Below are 22,788 nucleotides of genomic sequence, written 5' to 3'. Positions count from 1 at the left end.
ACAGCTCTGCTTCAGTCCCTAGGGCCTTGCCAGGCCACACTCCCTGCATCTTATTCTGTGGCCCAGGTCATATAGGCAGTGGCTACACATTGTGTGTCCTTTACAAGTCAACAGGCAGGAGAGAGCAAGAGCCAACCCAATCTCAAAAGTACATGTGTGGCCTCTGCTGGCATTGCATTGGCCAAAGCAAATCACAGCCAAGCCTGAGGTCAACAGAGGTAGAAACTTAACACTCACCTGAGGAGGGGGGTAAGGGCAGCAGGATGGGGGGGAGGGATACATAGCAAACAACATCGCCGTCAATCTCTCATATCTGGAATAAGCAGCCCTGTGGACCAGGAGGTGTTTAGGTGTCTAGGTACGCAGAGCTGGCTGCACCAAGTACCGATGCAATGATGGGGATGCTGGCACTTGGGGCTCACTGGATTGACCACACAGATACCCCAGCTGTCTCATTGCTCTCAGGACCTGAGAGTTTTGAGTTTAAAAGTGGGAAGGAGAGGGGCACCTGGCTGGCTCAGTCAGAAGAGCATGCAACTCTTGATCTTGGGGTTGTGAGTTTGAGCCCCACGTTGGGTGTAGAGATTACTTTTTTTAAAAAATCTTTATAAAAGAATAAAATGGGGAGGAGAAAGACAGAGATGCCTGCTCTCTGGTTTTATGTGTTAATTCCTTTTCCAGAATTCCATGGTGATGTTAAGCAACTGCTAAATTCAGTTATTACCCATTTTATAGACATGAAAACTGAGGGGAAGTTGACCCTGCTACTGTCTAGATACCAGCCAGTTTGGTCTGTGGAACCCTTTGCTTCTCCTTTCCTCCAGGGGCCCTTTCTCCCAAGAGCCCGTGATCCAAACTCATCCTGCCTTGCCTACAGGGAGGCAGGATATGGTGCATTGTCCAGAGACATTTATCAGCATTTACTGGCCTTAGGCTTTTTGCTGATTGCTTTACACATTCTGTTAGTCCTGTAAAGATCCAGTGATGTAGTTAATGAGGAGGAAAATAATGTGCAGAGAGAGGAAGCAACTTGTTCAATGTCACACAGCTCCGAACTGTGGGGTCCAGCAGTTTTAGGGTGTCTTGCCCCAACCCTAACCCTCCACCTGAACACCTCTTCCCAGTGCCCCCAGTAAAGAAGGGAGAAGAAAATCATCCTTTCTCATTGGGCTCTCTGGTGCAAGACCCAGAAGAGGTAAGTCAGAGGTGTCCAGCTGTTAGTACTTTATCTCTTTCCCCACCACCACACACACACACACACACACACACACACACACGCACACGAACACATACCAACCACCCACTTGCATGTGCTGGCCATGTCGGGTGGGGGGGATGGTGAGTTTGGACTTTGCTGCTGCTACTGCTTTGCTCAGAGAGCTGGGAGCTTGCTGAAAGTGTCGGCTGGCTTGGCAAAGAGGAAACTGCTCACAAGGTGGTTCTCGTGGGTGGGAAGAGGGGACAGGCTGTGCCAGACACCAGGATCCTGCTGAGACCCAAAGAAGCTGCATGGGGGGAAGGGAGAGAAGAGAGGGAGGATGAGGGCAAGGAGTTGCCCTTGGTCCTTTCCAGGGGACACAGCGAGGTCACGACTGTGGCAGGCAGCATCTGGGCGCCTGCAGGAGGTGAGTAATGGGTCATAAATAATGCATCACAGTAAGGCAGAGGAGAGCTGATAGAAGAGAGAGACTCTGGACTTGGAGCCAGGAGCCAGGGGCAGGAATCCCACCCTTGCCTCGAATGGCTGGGTGCCTCCCTCTCCTGAGCTGTTTCCCACGATGTAAGGCAGGGGCCCTACTCATAATGACTGGCCACCTCAAGGATAATGAGAGAGGGTGTGTGAACAGAAAGGTCTGTGTAGTGTTCCTGCTATTGTGGCCACTATGCCATCTAGAAAGGCAGGAGATCACAGTGGGTAAAAACAGAAACTCTGAAGCCCCACTGCCTTCATTCACTCTCAACCATGGGCTATGTGAGCGGACAAGTGACTTTACCTTTCTAGGCCTCTGTTTCCTAATCTGTAAAATGGACATAATGATAGCACCTGCCCCATGGAGTTTTGAGGAGAACTGGAAGGGGTTAAGGATGCTTAGCATTTGGAACAGTGCCCGACACAGTGAACTATACAAGAGCTGGCTGTTCCCTCCTCTGGCCAATTGGCACTACCATGGTACTTGCATGCCAGGGCTTGTTAGGGACTGGTTGTGTGTTCCCTCCCCAAATTCATATACTGAAGTCCTAACCCCCAAGGTGATGGATGGTATTAGGAGGTGGGGCCTTTGGGAGGCAACAAGGTTGTGAAGGTGGAATCCTCCTAAGGGGGTTAATCACCTTATAGAAGAGACTCCAGAGGGCTCTCTCCGCTCCCCACCATGGGAGGAAACGGCTGTCTGCAACTCTGAAAGGACCTTTACCAGCCCCTGACCATGCTGGCACCCAGGTCTCAGACCTCCAGCCTCCAGAACTACAGAAAAGACACCTCAGCCTTTAGTTTTTGTTAGAGCAACTAGAGATGACTGAGACAGGGAAGTTGAGCTGCTGTGTGTGTGTGGGGCGGGGGGGGGGGGGGGGGGGGCGGCGCGCTTAGGATGCTTCCCTACAGTATGTGATGTCCCTGATGACTATGGAGGCAGCAGGTGCAGTGCCCAGAGATGGCACCCTTAGGCCTAAGGCTGTGGGTGCTCCAGGATGCTAACTCTCCCTGCCTAGCATCAGTGCTCCCTTGCTAGCCAGTGGCTCTGTACCCCTAGAAGGCAGCTCATGTCTTCCCTGCGGCCCCGCCCAACCCAGTCTGCTGAGCCAACGGCTTTGTCTCAGGCTCAAACTCTAACCCATCTTAAGGCTTGAGACCTCCCCATTAGGCCTCTACTGTAATAAACCCAAAATATTTAAAAAGCCCTTTTATGTGTCTTTTCTGAGAGGAAGTGGGGTGCTTACAGTCATAATCCAATTCAATTCGATGGTCATGGAATAAGTGACCACCAGGTGTCATCTTTGGCATCAGGAGGGACTGGCCTGGGTTTTGATGGTGACTGAGAACAAGACTTAGAGCCACACAGATGTATTTTCTTACAGATCTCCAGGTCCAAAATCTGAAATGTGTCTCACTGGACCAAATTCAAGATATCTGTGGGCTGCATTGTTTTTGGAAGCTCTAGGGGAGAATCCACTTCCTTGCTTTCTCCAGCTTCTAGAGACTGCTTTCCTTGGCTGGTGGCCTTCCCTCATCTTCAAGGCAGCAGTGCTGGCAAGCCACATCCTTCTCCCAGTGCCGTCCCTGGCTCTCTCCTGCCTCTCCCCCACTTTTAAGGACCCTTGCAATTACATTGGGACCACTCAGAAAATACAGGACAACCTTTCTATGTTGAAATCACCTGATTAGTGGCCACCTGGGTGGCTCAGTCGATTGTCTGCCTTTGGCTCAGGTGGTCGAGCCATTTACTTCACTTCTCTATACCTGCTTCTTTATCTGTAAGATCAGAAAAATAGTCTATGGCCATACCACCCTGAACACGCTGAATCTGGTCTGTCAGAAAAATAAAGTGGCTCTATGCCTGACACACAGTAAGGGCTTAATGAACGGTAGAGTATTAATCCTGGTATATTATTATTAAGCACGAAGAGGGGAATCAGGGAATCAGGGAGTTAGGTGAGATCTAAATTGACACCCCAGGGATAAGCAGGATTAGCCAGGGGCAGTGTCAAAAGTAAAAGGAAGGGTCCCAGGCAGAGAGAATGCATGTGCAAAGACCCTGTGGTGAACAGGCCTCTCAATCTTCGTGAGACCCTGAAACCACACCAGGTCTCTTCATGCTATGTGTGTATATGAGTTGTGCTTCCTCCCCAGAAATCCAGAAGCCATAGGGGTCCCCTGATTTCTCAGCATCCAGCTCTAGGGTGATTGGATATGTCACTGTACCTACTTTACTCATCACAAGAATCCTCACTGGCCCCACACTTTGTGCCTGGAGCCACAAGACTCATCATCCTATCAGCCACTAACCAATGGGCCTTGACAAGGTGCCAGGCCCCGGGCTGAGGCCTCTTCAGTTACAGCGTTTAACTCTTCATGGCTTTATCATAGACCCATGTGATAAACGAGAAGACTTGCCTAAGGTCACGCAGGTAGTAGATGCTGGAACCAAGGGCTGTCTGACTCCACATCAGGAGGACCACACAGGCCAGCAGCCTCAGCCCTGATGGCTCAGCCCCATGCATGGGGCCTGCACACAGGAAAACGGGATGAGGCGGAGCCTTGGAAGAATAGTTGGTCTACCCTTGATTCGACTTAGGGAGGCCAGAACCCCAGGTGAAGGCCAGGGCAGGGGGCGGGGCATTTGCTAAAAAGAACACATTCCTCTCTTTCCCAGGATAAACTGCAACAGCAGCAAGCCCCACGAGCAAAAGGGATGCATGGGCTTGGACACTTATACAAGGGTCCCAGACTGTGCCCTCCCACCCTCAGCAGGGCCAGGCGTTTCTCAGGAGCTGTGCAGGAGCCAGAGGGAGCATCTCAGCTCATCTGTTCCTTACCTGGGCACAAAGCTGAATAGATCAAAAGGGAAAACACACATGGAGGCTTCCTGTTAGATGGCTGGCTCCTGGCCCCCTACCTCATCCTCAAAGCAAGCAAAATTGGGCCAACTGTTTTCTCTTGGGGAGCACTGACCCATATCACATCATGATATTCAGCGTACCTTCCTAGAGTTAAACTTCCTTTCTTTTATAAAATCATGTAGATAATGGAGGGCAGTTTGGGTTTCCATTTGGCAGAATAAATGACTGGCGCCCATGTGGTAAGGGTCTGACCCAAGTTAGACTCTTAGTAAGGGTCTAGCCTACTAAGCTTGGGTTGCTCAGATCCTGCACATTCCAAAGAAAGGACTGGCTGGCCCTTGACAGCTCCGGAGAGATAACCTCTGAGGCTCTGGAATATCCTGCCTAATAGCAGCTTCTGTATGTCTGGAGCCTTGGGCCACACAGTATTAGTTAGCCCACATGGTTTGCAGTAACAATGTGACTTAAGGAGAATGCATGTTTGGGAGCATTTAAGGCCCAGGCCATGCTGTATCACTGACTTCTTGGGCCTGGACACTGAGTGGCTAAGGTCAATCATGTTGAAGCTGCGTTCTCATGTGACCAAGCCCAATACCTGGACACCAAGGCTCAGGCAAGCATGTCTGGCTGACACTTGGCACATGTTCTTGTACATTGGTGCCAGAAGAAGTAAGTCTGTCCCCATGTGACTCCACTGGCAGGGAGTGGGAGGTCCTGGAAGCTTGTGCCTGGTGGATCCTGGACACTGCTCATGCACCTTTTCTCTTCACTGATTTAACTCCATATCTTTCAATTAAAATCCATGGTAACTGTGAATGATACAAAAAGAAAAGAACTCACAAAAGCTATTAAGATTTTATTTATTCATGAGAGACACACAGAGAGAGGCAGAGACATAGGCAGAGGGAGATGCAGGCTCCCCACAGGGAACCTGATGCAGGACTCGATCCCAGGCCTCAGGGATCACACCCTGAGCCAAAGGCATGCTCAACCCCTGAGCCACTCAGGCGCCTACTTTTTTGAGCCCTGTGAGTTCTCCTAGCAAATCACTGAGCACAAAGGTAGACTTGGGGGCCCATGACATGGCATCATTCGTCACTTCCTTGGTTTCTTCAGTTTCTAGTATCAGGTGATACTCCGGAGGACTCTGCGGAGCCTGCTGTGGTCTGGAGAGGGGAGGGAGCCCCCGTCCCGGGGCAGTCCAGCCACAAGGCCAAGTAGTCCCCAGGTGTACCAGCAGCACGCACCCGGTGTAACTCAGGCCTGAGCCCAGTCAAGCACATTGCAGAAAAGGGGTTGCTTCTCCCCAGAACTTTCAGACAGAGGCTCCTCCAGACATGTGTGTCCTCTTTGTGAAGAAAAATGGCTTTGCTCTTCTCCAAGAGAGAGAACCTCAGCTTTTGTCTGCTTCCTGCCAGACTCTCCTCTACCTGGGAACTTGCTGGAGCCCAACCACAGGGAGGCTGTTCAGCTCTTGGGTCCCCTCCTCTCCTGAGGCGGGGAGTACTTGCTCAGGGCCAGCAGGAGAGTTAGGACAGAGGACAGCCTGGAGCACCACCCCCCCTCAGCAGGTCTGCCTCCTCCTAGAATGATTCCTACCCTTCAGGGGAAACTGAGGCAAGCTCAATTAACCCAAACTTAACTCTGGTCCTTGTGACAAAGTATGGACATAAAAACATTAGTTCCTGAGACTGGAGCCAAATAGCTTACCCCCAGTCCTGCCTCAGTTTGTCTTTTTTAAAACTTGCTATTTGAAATGATTATAGATTTATAGGAAGTTGCAAAAAAGTACAGGAAGTTGCAAAAGGTCCTATGTGTGGGGCACCTGGGTGGCTCAGTCAGCTAAGCCTCTGCCTTTGGCTCAGTTCATGATGTCAGGGTTCTGGGATCGAGCCCCAAAATGGGCTCCCTGCTCAGTAAAGAGCCTGTTTCTCCCTTTCCCTCTGCTGCTCCTTCTGCTGTGCTCTCTCTCAAATAAATAAAATCTTAAAAAAAAAAAAAAAAAAAAAAGAGAGAGAGAGAGGGGATAGGGTCCTATGTACCCTTCACTTTGTGTTCCCACTGGTAACATCTTACAAGTAAGTACAAGATCAAAGCCTCAGGTTTTATTTATTTTTTTAAGGATGATTTCAACTTTTTTAAGATTTATTTATTCATGATAGACAGAGAGAGAGAGAAACACAAGCAGAGGGAGAAGCAGGCTCCATGCCGGGAGCCCGACGCAGGACTCAATCCGGGGTCTTCAGGGTCACACCCTGGGCCAAAGGCAGCGCTTTAGCGCTGGTAGTTTACCACTGAGCCACCCAGGGATCCCCCAAAGCCTCAGGTTTTAAAATGGCATTGGTACAATCAGGAAGGTGAGGGCTGACAACTAGTTCACTCCTTCCCCAGAATTCCCCCCAAGAACCTGCATAGGTGTGAAAACAATCAGGGATTCTAAGCATCCATGGGCCTCCTTCTGAAGACAGATGGGCTGGCATTAGCAGAAGTCAAGAGACTAAGCAGCCAGGCAAAAGGTTGCTGCAGAGTGGCCTTAGGAGGTCATCCAAGAGATGTGGGCAAAGCCGGTCTCGAGTGGATTGCTTGCAACTTTGTTTCCAATAATGAAAAAATATCCTGAATGCCTGGCGATTGACAGTGGCCAAGAAAAGAATGAAGCTCCCACACAAGAAGAACAATGCAGCTATTGTGATGTTACTGTAGAATAACTTTTATCAAGGTAAATGTTCATGATATACCCCAGAGGGAATAAATGAGCATGGAAATAATACGTGCAGTATGATTCTTTGGGGGGAAACGAACACACACACACACACACACACACACACACACACACACACAAACTGCTGAAGGATATAACTCCCGAAATGTTAACATGTTAACACTGATTATCATTAGACAGTGGAATCATGGCAATGGAATTCCCTCTCCATCTTATAAATTTTCTGCATTGAATATATGTCACTATTAGAATTTTTTAAAATATTGCCAGATCCACCCCTTGTCTTGACTCAGCACAAACTTGGGGGGCTTCATGTGTCTATTAAAATTTCCGGGGCTGGGGGAGGGTTCTGCTTCCTCTGGGGTGGGTGGCGGGGGTAAGATGGTAAGGTGTCTGGAGTCACCCGGAGCACAAGGGCGACTACCTGCAGGAGAAGGGTCTTTGCATGCATGGGAGAAAGAAGACAACACGTCCACCAGTGAGTGGCCCAGGGTGGCCCAGGAGCAGGGAGCAGGTAATCTGGTGCCTGGTGAAATTCCAGAGACTAGATGCTCGTTCTCACCCACTTCTTTGTTCCAGTTTCTTTACCTTCTGCTCTCGCACATCCAGCATCCTGCACCTCCATTCAGGAGCTCCTGGCAGGGGCAGGGCTGCCTTGTGTCTAGCTCTGAGCCTCCCCGAGCTTTGCAAAAGGCCTGGGTGACCCAAGGGATGGTGGATGGATGGCATCTCCCCATCCCCACTTTCCCCATCTCTGCAGTCTCTGAAGCCTCTTCCTCCAAGAAGCCCTTGCTGAGCCCTGCAGGACCCCACCATGCTGCATGGTAACCTCAATCACGCATTTTAGCAGAGTCGACATCATACCTAAATTATGGGACGCTAACCTGGTTATGGGACACTAAGATGGCACTCCATCAGGTGCATAGACTTTAGCAAGGTCAATGTCCTGGTCAGCTCTGGTTCTCTAATGTACCCCACAGCACAGGCCTTGGCACCAAAGAGGCACTCAACCAATCCTATAAAAGAGAAGGGATCCACTCTTCTCCTCCTGAGGCCCTTGGACTCACGATCAGTGAGTGGGGAGTATCAGTGGGGAGTGGGGGGCAGTTCCTGCATCACCCTCCCCTGCTAAGAGAACAAGCCTCTGTGGCCCTGGGCTCATCTGCACCTCCGATCCCACCTGCTAGCTCTTCTTACTTGCTCCAGTCATGGTCACAAGGGGCCTGGAGAGGAATGGTGACTCAGCCCAAATCATCACCACAATGGAAAAACCCAGTCACCTGTCCTCCTGGCAACAGGACCAGAGCTGCCTCTGCATCTGGAAGGGCAGCAAGCCATAGTGTTTTCAAGGTCCTTTTGTCTTTCACCTGCTGAAAAATCAGACTCAACCATGGAGGAGCACCACCAGTTGACACTGTAGGTTCGCAGCGTGATATGAATCTCAGCGACCAGATGTGGTGTGTGCCATCCGTCAAACTCACAGTGGCTTCACAAGTCCGCCATCGTTGGAAGTAGGTGCTGTCACATTTTTGGCCACAGGCATCTGAGTTGTCCCTCCTGTAGGGCAGATCCCCCTCGTCCTAGAGGGTCTGAGAGCATCTTTTCCCAGCCTCCTTCGCAGCTTTGGCAGATGACCTGCTCTGGGTGCCTCGGATCAGACACGCCCAGGCTTGACTGTGATTGAGAAACGAGTAGCATGAGGAAGCCAGGGCCACACCGAGTCCCTCCTAGCGAGGGCGCAGCAGCAGCAGCAGTACCACCTCAGGCTTCAGAGGCAGCCATGGTCCCGCTGGACGGCAGTGTCCAGTGTCCTTGCCCACGGGTGGCACTGGCCACAGCATCTGTGCCTGGGGATGGCAGTGGCGGTTTTGACAGCAGACTAACACTGCAGTGTTGGGCCTCGATCCTGAGATCGCAAGAGCGGCCTGCCCTCCTTTTAACAAAGCATTTTTCTGCTTCAACTAGCCAGCATCAGGCTCTATTTCCTGCAACTGCCCAGACAGTTACGTATCCAGAATTTCCAGATGGGGAAATGAAGGCTCAAAGGGATCTTCAGAAATGCTGTGTCTTGTCTCCAATAGAGGTGCAGGCAGGTCTCCTACCCATTTTACAGATGGCAAAGGGGAAGTCCAGCACAGGCAGTGACTTACACAGCACTTTTCAGGTAATTAGGAGTGAGGCCAGGGGACACAATGTAGAGGTCCCCAGTCCCAGCCACCAGCTTGGCCCTCCACCCTGCTCTGCTTTCCTCTGTTCAAAGCCCCACCATCTGGCCTGTCCTCAAGCATCATGCCTCCTGCACAAGGTGTTAAAGAGGAAGAGAGCCTGGGAGCAAAAGAGATTGAGAGCTGGCCCTTCTGCTGCCTCAGCAGGGCTTCCTCTTTTCCTGGCCTGTCTCCTCCAGAAGGGGCCAGGACCCCCTCTCTAAGCACCTGTGCTTGGTGCAATAGCCCCACTCCCCAGGGGTTGGGGGGTGAGGGTTCTTACATTTCTTCATCTATATTGTCTGCTTTTAAGTGTTCAAACCTACAACCTGACCCACCTAAATGCTCGCTTGGGATTCGTGAATTATCTGAGCCTTGTGGATTGTGCACATCGTTTCAAGGCCTTCATAGATGCCATTCTGCACAGACAGACATGTCATAGTGTCAAAGCTTTTGTTAGGCAGCCCTAACACCCTCCTGGGGCCTGTATTCCCCTCCCCCCCCAAGGAATTCAGAACAGCCTAGACCTCATGAATTATGCTACCAGAATATTAACAATTAGTTTTCTGTGATGGCTAGGTCTGAATTTATTGAAAAGGGTGGAACTCAGGCACCTGGGTAGCTGAGTGGTTGAGTGTCTGCCTTTAGCTCAGGTTATGATCCCATGGTCCTAGAATTGAGTCCTGCATTGGGCTCCCCATAGGGAGCCTGCTTCTCCCTCTGCCTGTGTCTCTGCCTCTGTGTGTCTCTCATGAATAAATAAATAAAATCTTAAAAAAAAAAAAAAAAGAAAGAAAGAAAAAGGTATAACTCAGGGAAGCCTGAATCTCTAATACAGTCATAACAATTTAATCAATAACAACAGCAACTATTCAGTGAACACTTAAACCACACAACGAACCCTACACTAAAATTTTCTTTATGTCCTCTCATTTAATTCTTATAAGAACCCTCTGAAGGTTCATCATTCCAATTTCAGAATATGGCATGAAGGCTCAGAGACGGTAAGTAACTTGTTGGACATTACACAGCCAGGAAATTATAGAACCTGCCTGTGCTCTTAAGGACTGGCATATATAGAACCATAGTCTCCTGGATGTCTTGGACACACAGGTTTACTTTGTCACCACCGACCTTCCACAGCCCTCTTACAAAGGTGTAGAGTGAGAGGCAGGGATTTCCCCAAGGTGAGACCTGGGGGGCTGTAAGGCGAACTCAAGCTTGCTGGCTTTTATGTGGTTAATATACTGTATTCCAAGCAGGAGCATGTACCCCATCTCAGGCCACCAAATCTTACCAGCATCTTCAAGACAGATGAGTCAGTTAATTCAGTGTCATGGCAGCTTCCTCCACAGCCCAGAGCTGAAGGAAAGCCAGGACCTTACACAAGCCAGCCCGGACAGAGGGGAGGAGGTACTGCAAATCTTCTTGACCTCCCACCCAATGTCATCCTGGACCTCCGGATGACAGGTCCAACTCATTGACTCTGCGCAGAATAGGCTGTGTGATCCGAGAGAGGCGGATGGGTGGCCAAGATCACTGGGTGGGCCTCCACAAACTCCTGTCTCCAGAAGCACTGTTGTTGAGCGTCTTGACCAAGTAAATTCTTTCAGGTCATCAAATTTTCCTGCTCCCTACAGTAGGACTCTATCTAGGGACTTCAGCGCTGCCTCCTTTGGGGTGACAGGCGAGAGCAACTGGGCCAGACCAGAGTGAGCCCGAGGAAGACAAGGCTAGGCCAGTCCTCCCTCCCCCTTCCTGCTCAGACAATGAAGGGTGAACTGAGGAGAGCAGGAGCCCTGAGGCACCGAGCGGGACCCTGGGGCCCCAGAACATCTTTGCCTGGAAACCATCACTCCCTCCCCCGCCCCTATGAGCCCCTCCAAGGAAACCCCGGGGCTCTGAAAACTGGACGAGGCTCCAGGGCCCCTGAGCTGCTGGTTCGTTCCGACCGCCCTGGGCTTTTCCCGCCGGGCTCCCAGGCGCCAGGCAGGTGGGGCGCGAGCGGCAGCGGCGGAGGGGGCTCCCGTCGGGAACCTAAACAAAGACCGGGACGGAGGCCCCCCCCCCGCGGGGGTCCTACGCCGCGCGGCCGGGGGCAGGGGGGCGGGCGGGGGCCAGCGGCGGGGCGCCTCCCCGGACGCCCGCGGAAGGAGGGGGGCTGCGGCTCCGCCCGGGGACTCCGCGGGGCTCGGGCGCTCCCGCCGCCCCAGGAGGAGGAAGCCGGGGCCGGGGCCGGGGCCGGGGGGGCCGGGGCGGCCTGGGGCGCGGGGTCCCCGCTGCCTGCCGAGCGCCCACGCCCGCCACACCCACGTGGGCACGCCCCCGCGGCGCACCGCCCCCAGCCCGGCTCCGCCCCCCCCCCGCGGCCGCGGCGGCCCGCACCCGAGCCTGCACCCGCGTCTGCACCCGCACCCGAGCCCGCACCCGCGCCCGCACCCGCGCCCGCACCCGCACCCGCCGCGCCCAGGCCCGGCTCCCCGCCTGCGCGTCGCTCTTCCTCGCATCACCCTCGGTGAGTCGGCGGCGCCCTCGGCCCGTCTCCCCGCCTCCCGCCCCCTTTCCCCCCGCGGGGGCTGCGGCCACCCCCCCCCACACCCCGGCAGACCTGAGACTCGCGAGCCACGCGCCCCCTCGCGCGGGCCACATTTTGCTTACGAGGGTGGCACCCCCTCCCTCCTTTCCAGACGGACTCGGGGACCCCCGTGTGTCGCGCTGGGGGAGGCGCGGGTGGCAGGGCCTCTTTGTTAGCGCGACGCCCCCCCCCCCCCGCTCGCCCTCCGCCGCCGACGGGAGTGACCCCGCATCCACCCCGCGGCCCCCTCCGCCTCCCGGAGTTCACCCCGACCAGGTGGCGGCGCGCGCCTTTTAGGGGTGCGCGGTCGTGCAATTGTTGGATTTTTTTTTAACTCGTTTCGGAGGGGGGAGCGCGGCGAGGGGGGCGGCGAGAGCGCTCCAGGCTCCCGGCAGCTCCGCCCGCCTCGCTCCCGGCTCCGCAGCTGCTTCCCTCCTCGCCTCCCGACTCCTCTCCGGCCGGGCCGAGCGCGCTCCCCGCCGCGGCGCAGGGATGAAGGTGCTGGGACACAGGATCGAACTGCTGACAGGTACCGCCCGCCCGGCCCGGGGCGCGGCCCTCGCCTCCCGCGGCGTCCCGAGTTGGAGCGGGAGCCCGGCGCGCTGCTCGGGGTTCGGGGCTGCTCGGGTCGAACCAGAGGAAAGGGTGCGGACGCCCGCTGGTGCGAGCCCGGCGCCGGGAGGAGACGTGGGGCTGCGCCCGCCTGGCTCTGCTCCAGTCCGCTCAGAGTCCCCCAGCAGCCCGAGCCCTCCACCCAGTGTGGCCCTGCCGGCACAGGAGCCCGGCCATAGGCCTCTTATTTCCTGCTCCCTGTGACAACTGAGCGCCTCTCCCTTGCAGAAGTTTATTCCTGGGAGTAGAGGCCAAGTGGTGTGGGAAGTGGGAAACCAGATGGGACCCTCAGCCTTGGGATCCCTCTGGAGAAGCAGTGGGACACCCCTGCTGGAGACCGCATCCAGGTTGCTGTGGCTGGAGATCTACAGAGGATGCTTGAGTATGCCCAGAAGTGGAGGCAGGAAACAGAGCAGGGATGGGGGACCTGGCATCTGAAAGGTGGGAAAGCTCCCCCAGCCCTGAGGTCCCAGAGAGGTTCATGAGGAAGGGGCTAGAAAGGGAAACCCCCTGGAGCACCATCATTCCCCACCCACAACCCCACGGCAGGTGGAGGTGCTCAGTGTGCACTGTGTGGATATGTGGAGTCCCGTGCATGTCCTCTGGCACCTGGAAGGCTTTGGTTTCTGACCCCCAGGACCTTAACTGTCTGGTGTGTGAGAACAGAGCACAAGAACCCTGTTACAGGGAAGGGGACAGCATGGTGGGGGTAGACTCAGGAAACAGATTGAAGTCTGAGGGCACTGGAGGGGAGCAGAGAGATTTGAGCATGTAGCAATGTTAGAAGTGGATCCTAAGGAACGCTAGGATTTCCTAAGAGAGGATTTCTATTACTGGAGAGAGAGGTGGCATTCCAGGCTGGGGGCGGGGGGACCCGCTTACACAAGGGCCCTGGGAGTGATGCAAGGGCTGGAGGAATGAGGTCTGCTGAGGTTTTGGTCTGTGAGAGAGCTAACTCACCTGCAGCTCATGAAAGACTCACGGACAAGGGATGGGGGGCTGCTGTGAAGCGGGGGGAAAATCTGGCCAGGTGCTCAGCAGTGCCGCACCTGAGCCCAAGAGCAGCGGGGCTGACCTGCCCTCCAGTCCCTTGCCAGCTTTTCCTTGTAGAGCTCGCTTGAGGCAGGCCAGCCTGAGGCAGGCCAGCCGGCAGGACACTGCACTTGCCAGTGCCCTTGAGGGAAAAGTTTTTACAACCGCTCGGGTGTTTAGAGCCCTACATGGAAGGCAGAACTTCTGGATCCTCCCCTTCTCTTCTTTGGTCCCAGAAGGGCCTGGAGGAAGAATGCTCTTGGGAGGCGGGTCTGGACGCTCCAGTGGGGGCCCAGCTTTACCCTCCTACCTCGTGCAGTGTGATGTGCCTTTGTCTCCTGAGTACAGGGGTCAAGGCCTCTCCTCCCTCATCAGACAGACTTGCCCAATGCTGACAGACTCTCTGACCCCCAGTAGGCTGGAACCTGGAACGGGAGCCCCTTGGGCACTGTCTCCCACCCCCTTGCACTCCTCACCAGGCCCCGGGATTCAGTGTGTCCCTTCAGTCTCTGCCTCGTGCGTGGTCTTTGCAGCCATACTTCCAACTCATTCCTGTCCTACGGACCGGGGTTCAAATCCCCATCCCACTGTTGGCCAGTTGTGTGACTTCAGAAAGCTTGCTTAAGCTCTCAGGCTTCAGTTTTCTTGTCCTAGAGGTGGAACTGTCGACCCCTCCCTCTGAGAGTTGGCCTGAGGCTTACGGAGGTCGCACGGGTGAGGGGCCTGGCCCCGGTGGGCACCTCTGGGCTTCACCTTCCTGGTTCCTTGGTCTTGGCTGGTCCTATAATGGAGAACCTCCCCCCTCCTCTGGCTGGTTGGCCACTAGGAGGTTTGGATCTGTCCCTCTCCCCTGCCCATTGTTCCTGCTCACCTGCACCTGTGAGACGTTGACCCATTTCTCCTGCCCGAAGATTGTGGCGGCACACAGCAACCGCTCCATTATCGTCCACTCGGTCCAGGCTCACATCTCCCACCCATCGCATGTGTCTCCAGGATACCTTCTTAGAGGCCTGTGACTCCCCCCGCCCCATGGCAGCAGTAGGGAGTTGTTTCATTAAACCTGTTTGCTGAATCTGTTTCTCCAGCTGTTCTAGTTCTCGCATTCTCCCCTCTGTTACCACGCCCCCTACCCCGTGAGATCACTTCTTCCTACAGCTGGAGAGAGGTGGAGCCCAGCTTCAGCCCTGAGCCCTGAGTCATCTCGTGTGCAGACTGCCTGGCTTCTGGCCAGCCTTGGAGCTGCTTTGCATTTCTTTTTCCCATCTGTAAAATGGGATCGTCGTGGTACCCACCTGGTTGTGTTTTCTTCCGCAGTTAGCCGTGAGAGCGTGAACGCTGAGTACAGTGTCCGGCTCGTGCTCAGCAAATGGCAGCAGCTGTGGGGCTGATGTCCATGACCCGCTCCTCAGTGTCCTGGGGTCTCTTCTTCCAGGAGGTTTACTTCCTTTTCTGGCTTCTCCACACAATCCAGATCTCCCTGAGATGTGCCTCTGGGGGACTCTGCTGAGACCTCAGCTTCCCATCCTCTCGGACACGTTGGGGCACGGTGTCTGGAGTTGGGCCCTGCTGGTCAGATGTCACAGTTCTGACATCTGCCCCTCACCTGTGGGATTCAGAGGATGTCCATAAATTGTCATGCCCACCCTGAGCATGTCTTTTTGTTGCAGAGAGAATTGGGTGGTCAGGGCCATTCTAGGAAGTCTCATGGGTGACTGATGCATATGGTGGCCAGCATTTTCCAGGCACCCTCAGTGTCTTGAAATGTAGAGAGGGCAGAGATTTGGTGATCAAAAGTTGTAATGTCAGTGTCTTCTCTCTTGTTCTTAGCTCCTCAGAAAAACTCTTAATTTCTCTGAGGCTCGGTCTCCTGATCAGAAAATGGGAATAAGGGCCCTCCATCATTAGCACTGTGAGAAGGAGCCCAGTACACTGCTGTGTCCACACACAGGCTTGCTGTGGTCCTCAGAGGGCAGACTCTTGGTGCCTTTTGTAGCTTTTATTTCTCAGTGTGATGTGGGAAAGTGGGACATTAGTCTACCTCCAAATAGGAAGGTGATGGCTTGTGTGCATTTGTAATTAAAGGATCTGTCTCCAAGGTGGTTTGGAATCCCGAGAGAGAGCTCTCGAATGGCAGATTTGGGGCTCTGGTATGGTCCCTTGGGAGCCTTGATATTGGATGCTGGAAATGTTTTAAAATATCCAAAGTTTAATCACTCAATGTGTGATTAAAAAGCAAAACTTTTGCCCGTTCTGTCTGGAATTATGGTGTCATTTTAATGCATGGAATATGTAGTCCCACACAATTTCATAGACTACCTTTAAATAGCGTTGGATTCTTGGCAGGTGTGTTGACCCACATTTTTACATGTGGGGGTAAATGAAAAGCGCAGATTTATCCAGGAGGCTGAAAATAGGATCCCCAAACCTCATCTCCAGTTCCTCCATTTCAGCAAACCTCACTGCTGGCTGGGGGGGGCAGGCAGTGATGTGGGTATGGGGGACATGCAGAGGGGTGAGGAGGCCTGAGCTGCAGGAGGGAGAGACAAGCAGGTAGGCCCAGGACCCCAGGTGAAGGTGGGGTATGTGGGGATGTGTACACTGCCCAACCGCGTGTGCGTAGGGTAAACTGGTGCAACTTTTTTGAAGGGCAGGTTGGCAATGATGTTTCAAAAGTTTAAAAATATGTGTGATCTCTGACTCAGCAGTTAAATTTTTAGGAACAAATAAAGATGTGTGCAGAGGTGTTCAAGGATGTTTATCTCATAGTTGTTTATAGAAGATGAAGAAAAAACCCTGGAACAATCTAAATGCCTAACAGCAGAAGAGGTTAAATTAATGCAAGTACCATCATACCAGGAAACCCCAGCAGCTGCAGATTATGCTACCAGAGGTGATTTAGCCACATGAACCAACATTCCCTTATTTATCTAATAATAACAACAGTGATGACAGCTCACATTTGTATGGCATTTGCCATGTGCCAGGCACCATCCTGAGTGCTTTCAATATATTAACTCATCATCCTAACAATCCTACAGGGGATATGCTATTGTTTCCTCCTTTTTGTAAATAAGGTCAGTGAGGCACAGAGAGGTTAAGTAACCTTCCCAAGGTCACACAGATGGTAAGTGGCTAGCTGGAATTTGAACCAGGATATCTGCTCCGGAGTCCAAAAATATGTTTCAAAACCGTGTGTTTTTGTTTTTGTTTTTTGTTTTTCTTTTTGTCTTCAGAAAAATCCTTATTCAGCATATTGATGAGCAGTGAAAAAAGATGAAAGAACATAAGTAAAAATGTTAACGGTGCTTTCCTTTGGCAACTTAGGGATTATATGTGCTTTTTACTTCTTTTTCCTCTTCTGTGTCTCTGACTTTTCCCAGTGAATGTGTGTTACATGAAACTCAAGTTCTATTTTTAAAAACTAAAAATGAACAAACACAGAGGGGAACGCGCTTGTTGCTGGGATTCTGATGAAATCAACCCCATGGGAACTCTGAGGAAGAGCTACAGCCCAGTGCTATGGAGGGGGGTGTCTTCTTGGAAAACTTGAGCGTGGAGCAGTCCTTCAAGGTGGATATTGAAGTGGGCTTTCCCTGAGTGGAGGGAGGAGGAAAGTCACCAGGACACACAAAGGGCTGCAGACCAATGGGGAGGGGGTGCACTAGGCTGAGTAACAAACCCCAAACATACTCAGATCCTAACCTCTAGAACCTGTGAATGTTACTTCAGGCAAGAGACTTTGCAGGTGTGATTAGGTTAAGGCACCTGAGATGGGATCATTGTCCTGGATTAGCTAGATGGGCCCTAAATGCAACCACGTGTATCCTTACAAAGGGGCAGCAGAGGGGGAGTCTAGCAGAGCACAGAAGGAGGAGGCAGATGCCTGCAGGAAGAAGCTTCCCTTGCATGATGCTAGCCTTGAAGAGGACCATGGATCAAGGAACACAGTTCTAGAAGCTGGGCAAGACAGAAAATAGATTCTCCCCTAGAACCAGAGGAAGTGGTCCTGTCAACACATTGATTTCTGCCTGGTGCAGTGGAGTTTGGATTTCTGACTTCCAGAACCATGAGACAACAAATAGGTCTTGTTTGAGGCCACCCAGGTTGTGGTGATTTGTTACAGCGGCCCAGGAACCCAGTTCCGGGGTGTCAGCAGGTGAGATTCGCTGCCTCCGCGGGGGCTGGCAGCACAGACAAGGGGACAGACCATGGGCTTGGGGTCTGGAAAGCTGGTTACCACCAGCCCTGGCCGTGTGACCTCGGACTGAGCCCGTGAGCCCACAGGGGTCAGCTGAGAGAGCACTGTGATGCTGTTTTGTCAGCTTAAGCGTGTCACATAAACATTGACACAAACCTGGTCTCTGCGTGGTGACGGAAGAGCTCTCGTTTGCATTAATCCGCAAGTGGGCTAAACTCCAAACCACGGATGGGATGTACACTCCAGCCAGAACGATCCTAGCTCTTAAGCTCTATAACAAATACCTTTGAGGACCTAAGGGCTTTTTCAGCTCACCTTTCAGGAGAGACATGGCAGGGCAAGTGTGCCTGCTGATACACCTTGTCTTGGGTGTGATGGGGGTACCCAGCCTCCTTGGAGGGGACAGGGGGAATATTTCTGGGATGTCATCTCCCTAGACCGGGGGGTTCCACAGCCAAGTCTGTGGTTTATAGCCAGGACCTTTTTCTGCACTGAGACCATTTCCCGATAGCCTAGTCCAGGGGCCAGGCTTAAGAGTGCCAGAAGTAGCTTTTATTTATTTATTTTTTTAAAGATTTATTTTTATTTATTTATGATAGAGGCAGAGACACAGGCAGAGGGAGAAGTAGGCTCCACACCGGGAGCCCGACGCAGGACTCGATCCCGGGACTCCAGGACCGCGCCCTGGGCCGAAGGCAGGCGCGAAACCGCTGAGCCACCCAGGGATCCCCCAGAAGTAGCTTTTAAGCATCCTTCTCATGTTGGTATTCAGGAGTAGAGATGGCCTGTTGGGGCTCAGGGCCTGGGAGGGGAACAGTGAGGCTGGCCGGTTGTCCGTCGGGTTGCCTGGAGAATCCCGTCCGTCACACCCTGAGCCCTTGCTCCTGCATTTCCTCCTGCCTACGGTGAGAACTCTAAGCCCACTGCTCCAAAGCCCTGACCAGCTCCAGAGTGTTCGTCAGCATACTAGGATAGGGTAGAGGGGACGTATAGTGGACGTATAGTGGAAGTCCCTTGCAATCCCAAGTGGTCATCCAGGAGGGCCGTAGGCCCTAGGATGTTCAGGGTTGGAAACGCCCTGAGCAGCTGGAGTGGACCATGATGTTGCCATTGGAGTGTGGTGGGGAGTCCTGCCTCCAAGCCTGTGAGCCCTCCAGCCCAACGCTGGACCTGGCTAGCCCCGTGTAAGGCTAGATGGATGGGTGGGTGCTGGGCCATGTGGGAGAGAAGATGCTGACATCTTGACTGCAGAAACTGAACACAGAGGGGATTTGGGGGTGTCTGTGCAGCATGGTGGACCCAGGGCACATGGGCCACCAGACTCGCCCACCCCCAACCCCACCACTCCTACTTGTTCAGGTCTTTGAGTTGGTTGGGTTCGAGATTGTGCCTTGAGATGGCGAGGCAGCTGCTGGCTCGTAGACCATCCTCCTCGTCACCTCAGTGAAGAGTCTCTTCCCCAGGGAGGCCAGCAAAGACCTGGTCCTGCCTGGAGCTCACAGGCCTCCCTGTATGTCTCTGAGAGCGGGCCCTCTGTTGTGTCCACCTGGTTCCCACCCTCCAGCCCCCACCACTGCTCTCCCCGCCCTCCAGCCTCACAGCTTTCCCCTCCTCTCCTTTCTCTGGGCTCACTCACCCCTTGGCTGGCCCCATCCAGTCTCATGACTTTGGGCACTGTGCCCAAAGTCCGCAGCCCAGACATTTGCCACTCTACCTGCCCAAGGCTAAGCCTGCCCCTCCCCAGCCTCTTCTTCCCAGCTCTCTTCCTCCAACAGCTTCAAGCAAAACCCAAGTCACCCTTGACTCTTGTCCCCCCCTCATGCCTCATACCTGCTGGCCCACAGCTCCGCCTTCAGGATGCACCCAGAATCTGAACACTTCTCCACTGTAGCTGTCAAGTCTCTTCTGGGTTTTTGCAACTGGTCTCCCTGTTTCCACCTGTTTCCTGTTTCCACCCCCACATCTGGACCACACAGAGCAGGTGGAGGAAGTTTTTCAAGTGCCAGAACCCTCCAGGGCACCCCACTCAGAGAAAAACCAGAGTTTTTCTTTTTTCTTTTTTCTTTTTTTTAACCAGAGTTTTTTAAATAACATTCGAGGCAGAATAGGATCTGATGCTCCTGCCCTAATCTCTCTGTCCCCAGGTCCTTCCCCGCCACCCCTCTTCCAGCCACACTGGCTTCCTCGCATGGACCTGAACAGGCAAATGCCTGCCTCACAGCCTCTGCGCTTCTCTCTGCCCTCGGTGCCCTTCCACACCTGCCCTCTGGACCCTCTCCCTCACCTCCATGCCCCATTTCAGAACGCAGCCCCCAGCTTGCTGTCTAGCTCCTTCTCTGACACTGCTTCCTCTATTGAACTTGGCACATCTGACACACCATATACTTAGACTTGTTGATTGCTGCCTCTACTAGAAAATTCCACAAAGGCAGGACATTTTGTCTGTAATGGTCAGCAGTACATCGCCGGTCCTGGAACAGTGCCTGGCACATAATAGGTGCTCAGTCAGTATCTGGTGGGTGAATGAAGGAGGGACTTCTTCCATCTGAGCCACTTGGCCACGCCTGGGGGGGTTGGTTATCCCTTCCTGAACCACCTGGATTGGCAGTGGAGCAGGGGGGATGTTTCCCAAAAGGAAGCCGGTGCCCTTCCGAATAGAAGGGACCTGGGTGCTGAGTGGGTCCTGACACAGGGCCTCTTCTGAGACATTGTGTTTGAGGCAGGAAGACTCTGAGAGCCGCTTGGAGTGAGTCCTCTACTAGGTGAGTGGTGTTCCTGCCAACGCTGATGCGTTACAGCACTTCAGAGGAATAGGGGCTTCCTGTGAACAGATGCCCAGCAAGAACGCTGCTTCCTCTGTCTTTAATTCAGGCCACATTACAGACCCCTGAGCTGAACAAGGCTTGTTGCCTTAGCTTACCTCTTTGAGTCTTGTACAAAGATCCAGGACAAGTATATATTCGTTTCTGGGAAACTTGCCAAATGAGGCAAATACACAGAATCTGTGGCAAAAAAAAAAAAAAAAAAAAAAGCCAGACTCGGCTTTTTAACTAATTAGGTCAGTCGTGGTTACCCATATCAGCACAGTTACTGGGGGCGGGGGGTGGGGGGTGGGGTGGGGCTGGGCCCATTTGTCGAAGAGCTAACGGAAAGGATTGCCTCGTGGATTGTGCTGCCCACAGGGGAGTGGAAGCTGCAAGTTCTGGCCGAGCTCTAGCTTTCTCCTGGTTTCTCTTGGGTTACCCCTTTCCTTTCCCTTGCTTTCCACTCCTTCAGCATGTTTGCGTGGGCCTCCAAGAAAAATGCCCCACATTTAGATCGTTTCAATAATATGGAACAAAAGAAAAACCAAGATAATATATTAAGATAAAAGTGTATTTCCCTCTTTTATAAACAGTCTAAAGATAGGCCATTCAGAATCATGGCTTCATGATTCTCCAGTACCTAGACTCCTTACGATACCCCCACCCAGGACCCAGAATGGCCCTTGAAGCTCCCACCATCACATCTGTATTCCTGCCAGCAGGAAGGAGGATGGATTGAAGAATGGCATGTCTCCTCCTTTTAAGTCACATGCTTCCATTTACATCTTACTGGCAGAATGTTGTCATGTGGCCAATAACTTTTATTCCCATAATACACATGTGCATCTAAAATGTAGGGATGTAGGGTCTCCTGGCTGGCCCAGTCAGTAGAGCATGCAACTCTTGATGTCAGAGTCTTGATGTCTGCGTTTAAACCCAGATTGGGTGTGGAACATACTTTAATTAAGTGAATGATGGATGGATAGGTGGATGGATGGATACCAAGTTTAAAAAAGAAAGGAAAATGTGGAAATGTATTCTTTTTTTTAACATGTTATTTATTTACTCATGAGAGACACAGAGAGGCAGAGATATAGGCAAAGGGAGAGGCAGAATCCCTGCAGGGAGCTGGATGTGGGACTTGATCCTGGGATTCCGGGAACATGCCCTGAGCTGAAGGCAGATGCTTCAACCACTGAGCCACCCAGGCGTCCCTTGGGGATGTATTTATTCCTAAAGAAGAAGGGGAGAACAGAATTAATAGTCTCTGCCACAGTGGGACTTTTTTACTGGTTCCCTATGCAGCTGCCCACAGAGATGTGTTACTGGGATTCTAGTTCCATCTCTCCTTGGTCCTGGTCTGCGGGTTGGAGGTTTATGATGTCTATGTTTAATCCCTGGGGCCATGTTGTACTAAGAAACAGCGCTCCCACGTTGGTGCTGAACCTCAGTAGAAGGAAATTTTATGAAAGAGCTCTATTATGTCAACTCTGAGATGCATAACTTTTTCACACTTTAACATCTAAAATGCAGTCTGTGTTGGTGAGGCAGGCTCAGCAGCACTGTCATTGCTGCCTCAAGCATCTCTGAGTTTGAGGCTCGGAGGGAAATCCTGGAGACAGTAGCGGAGCCCTGGTGGGAATGGGGCACCGCCAGCATACCTGATGTCAGAGGAGCCGGGACTGTGGAAAAGCATGCAGGCAGCAACAACTTCAAGACGGAGTGATTCAGGGGCATCAGACCCTGAATGTAGAGAAGTTTTAGGAAGATCCTAAACAATTTATCTCATGTGTATGTTCCTTTTCAATTTATAAGAGTGATAGATACTTTTAAAAATCTGGGTCTATGAGTGCCTGGGTGACTCAATCTGTTAAGCAGCCTACTCTTGATTTTGGCTCAGGTCATGATCTCAGGGTTGTGAGATCCCACGCCCAGCACAGAGCCTGCTTAAGATTATCTCTCCCCCTCCCCCTCTCAAAAAAAAAAGTTTAAAAATTCAGGTATAAGTCTAAAAGAGTAAAGTCCAAAAACATAATTAAAGTACAAAAAGTTTTGACCAATAAGAACTCATTATAGGAGCATCA

The 22,788-nt window shown here is 52.6% G+C and overlaps 1 protein-coding gene across 5 annotated transcripts in view; it reads left to right on the top strand.

Moving 5' to 3' along the window:
- The first annotated feature begins 11,872 nt into the window (after window positions 1-11,872).
- The window catches only part of NDRG4 (NDRG family member 4), a 39,716-nt gene continuing 28,800 nt past the window's right edge, over window positions 11,873-22,788 (top strand). The window contains exon 1 of one of the 5 annotated variants that reach the window (XM_038530898.1): window positions 11,873-11,998. Coding sequence is in view for 4 of the 5 variants with exons in the window: in XM_038530897.1 (XP_038386825.1) it covers window positions 12,551-12,587 (37 nt within the window). In the remaining variant the exon portion in view is untranslated. Of the gene's footprint in view, window positions 11,999-12,435; window positions 12,588-22,788 lie in introns of those variants that run through there. The other 4 variants (XM_038530897.1, XM_038530901.1, XM_038530899.1 and 1 more) reach the window with 4 other exon arrangements.

Source organism: Canis lupus, chromosome 2 (assembly GCF_011100685.1).
Source record: "Canis lupus familiaris isolate Mischka breed German Shepherd chromosome 2, alternate assembly UU_Cfam_GSD_1.0, whole genome shotgun sequence".
NCBI lineage: Eukaryota > Metazoa > Chordata > Mammalia > Carnivora > Canidae > Canis > Canis lupus.
The sequence above is the reverse complement of the archived record's forward strand: the minus strand, read 5'-3'. Positions and strand labels throughout refer to the sequence as shown.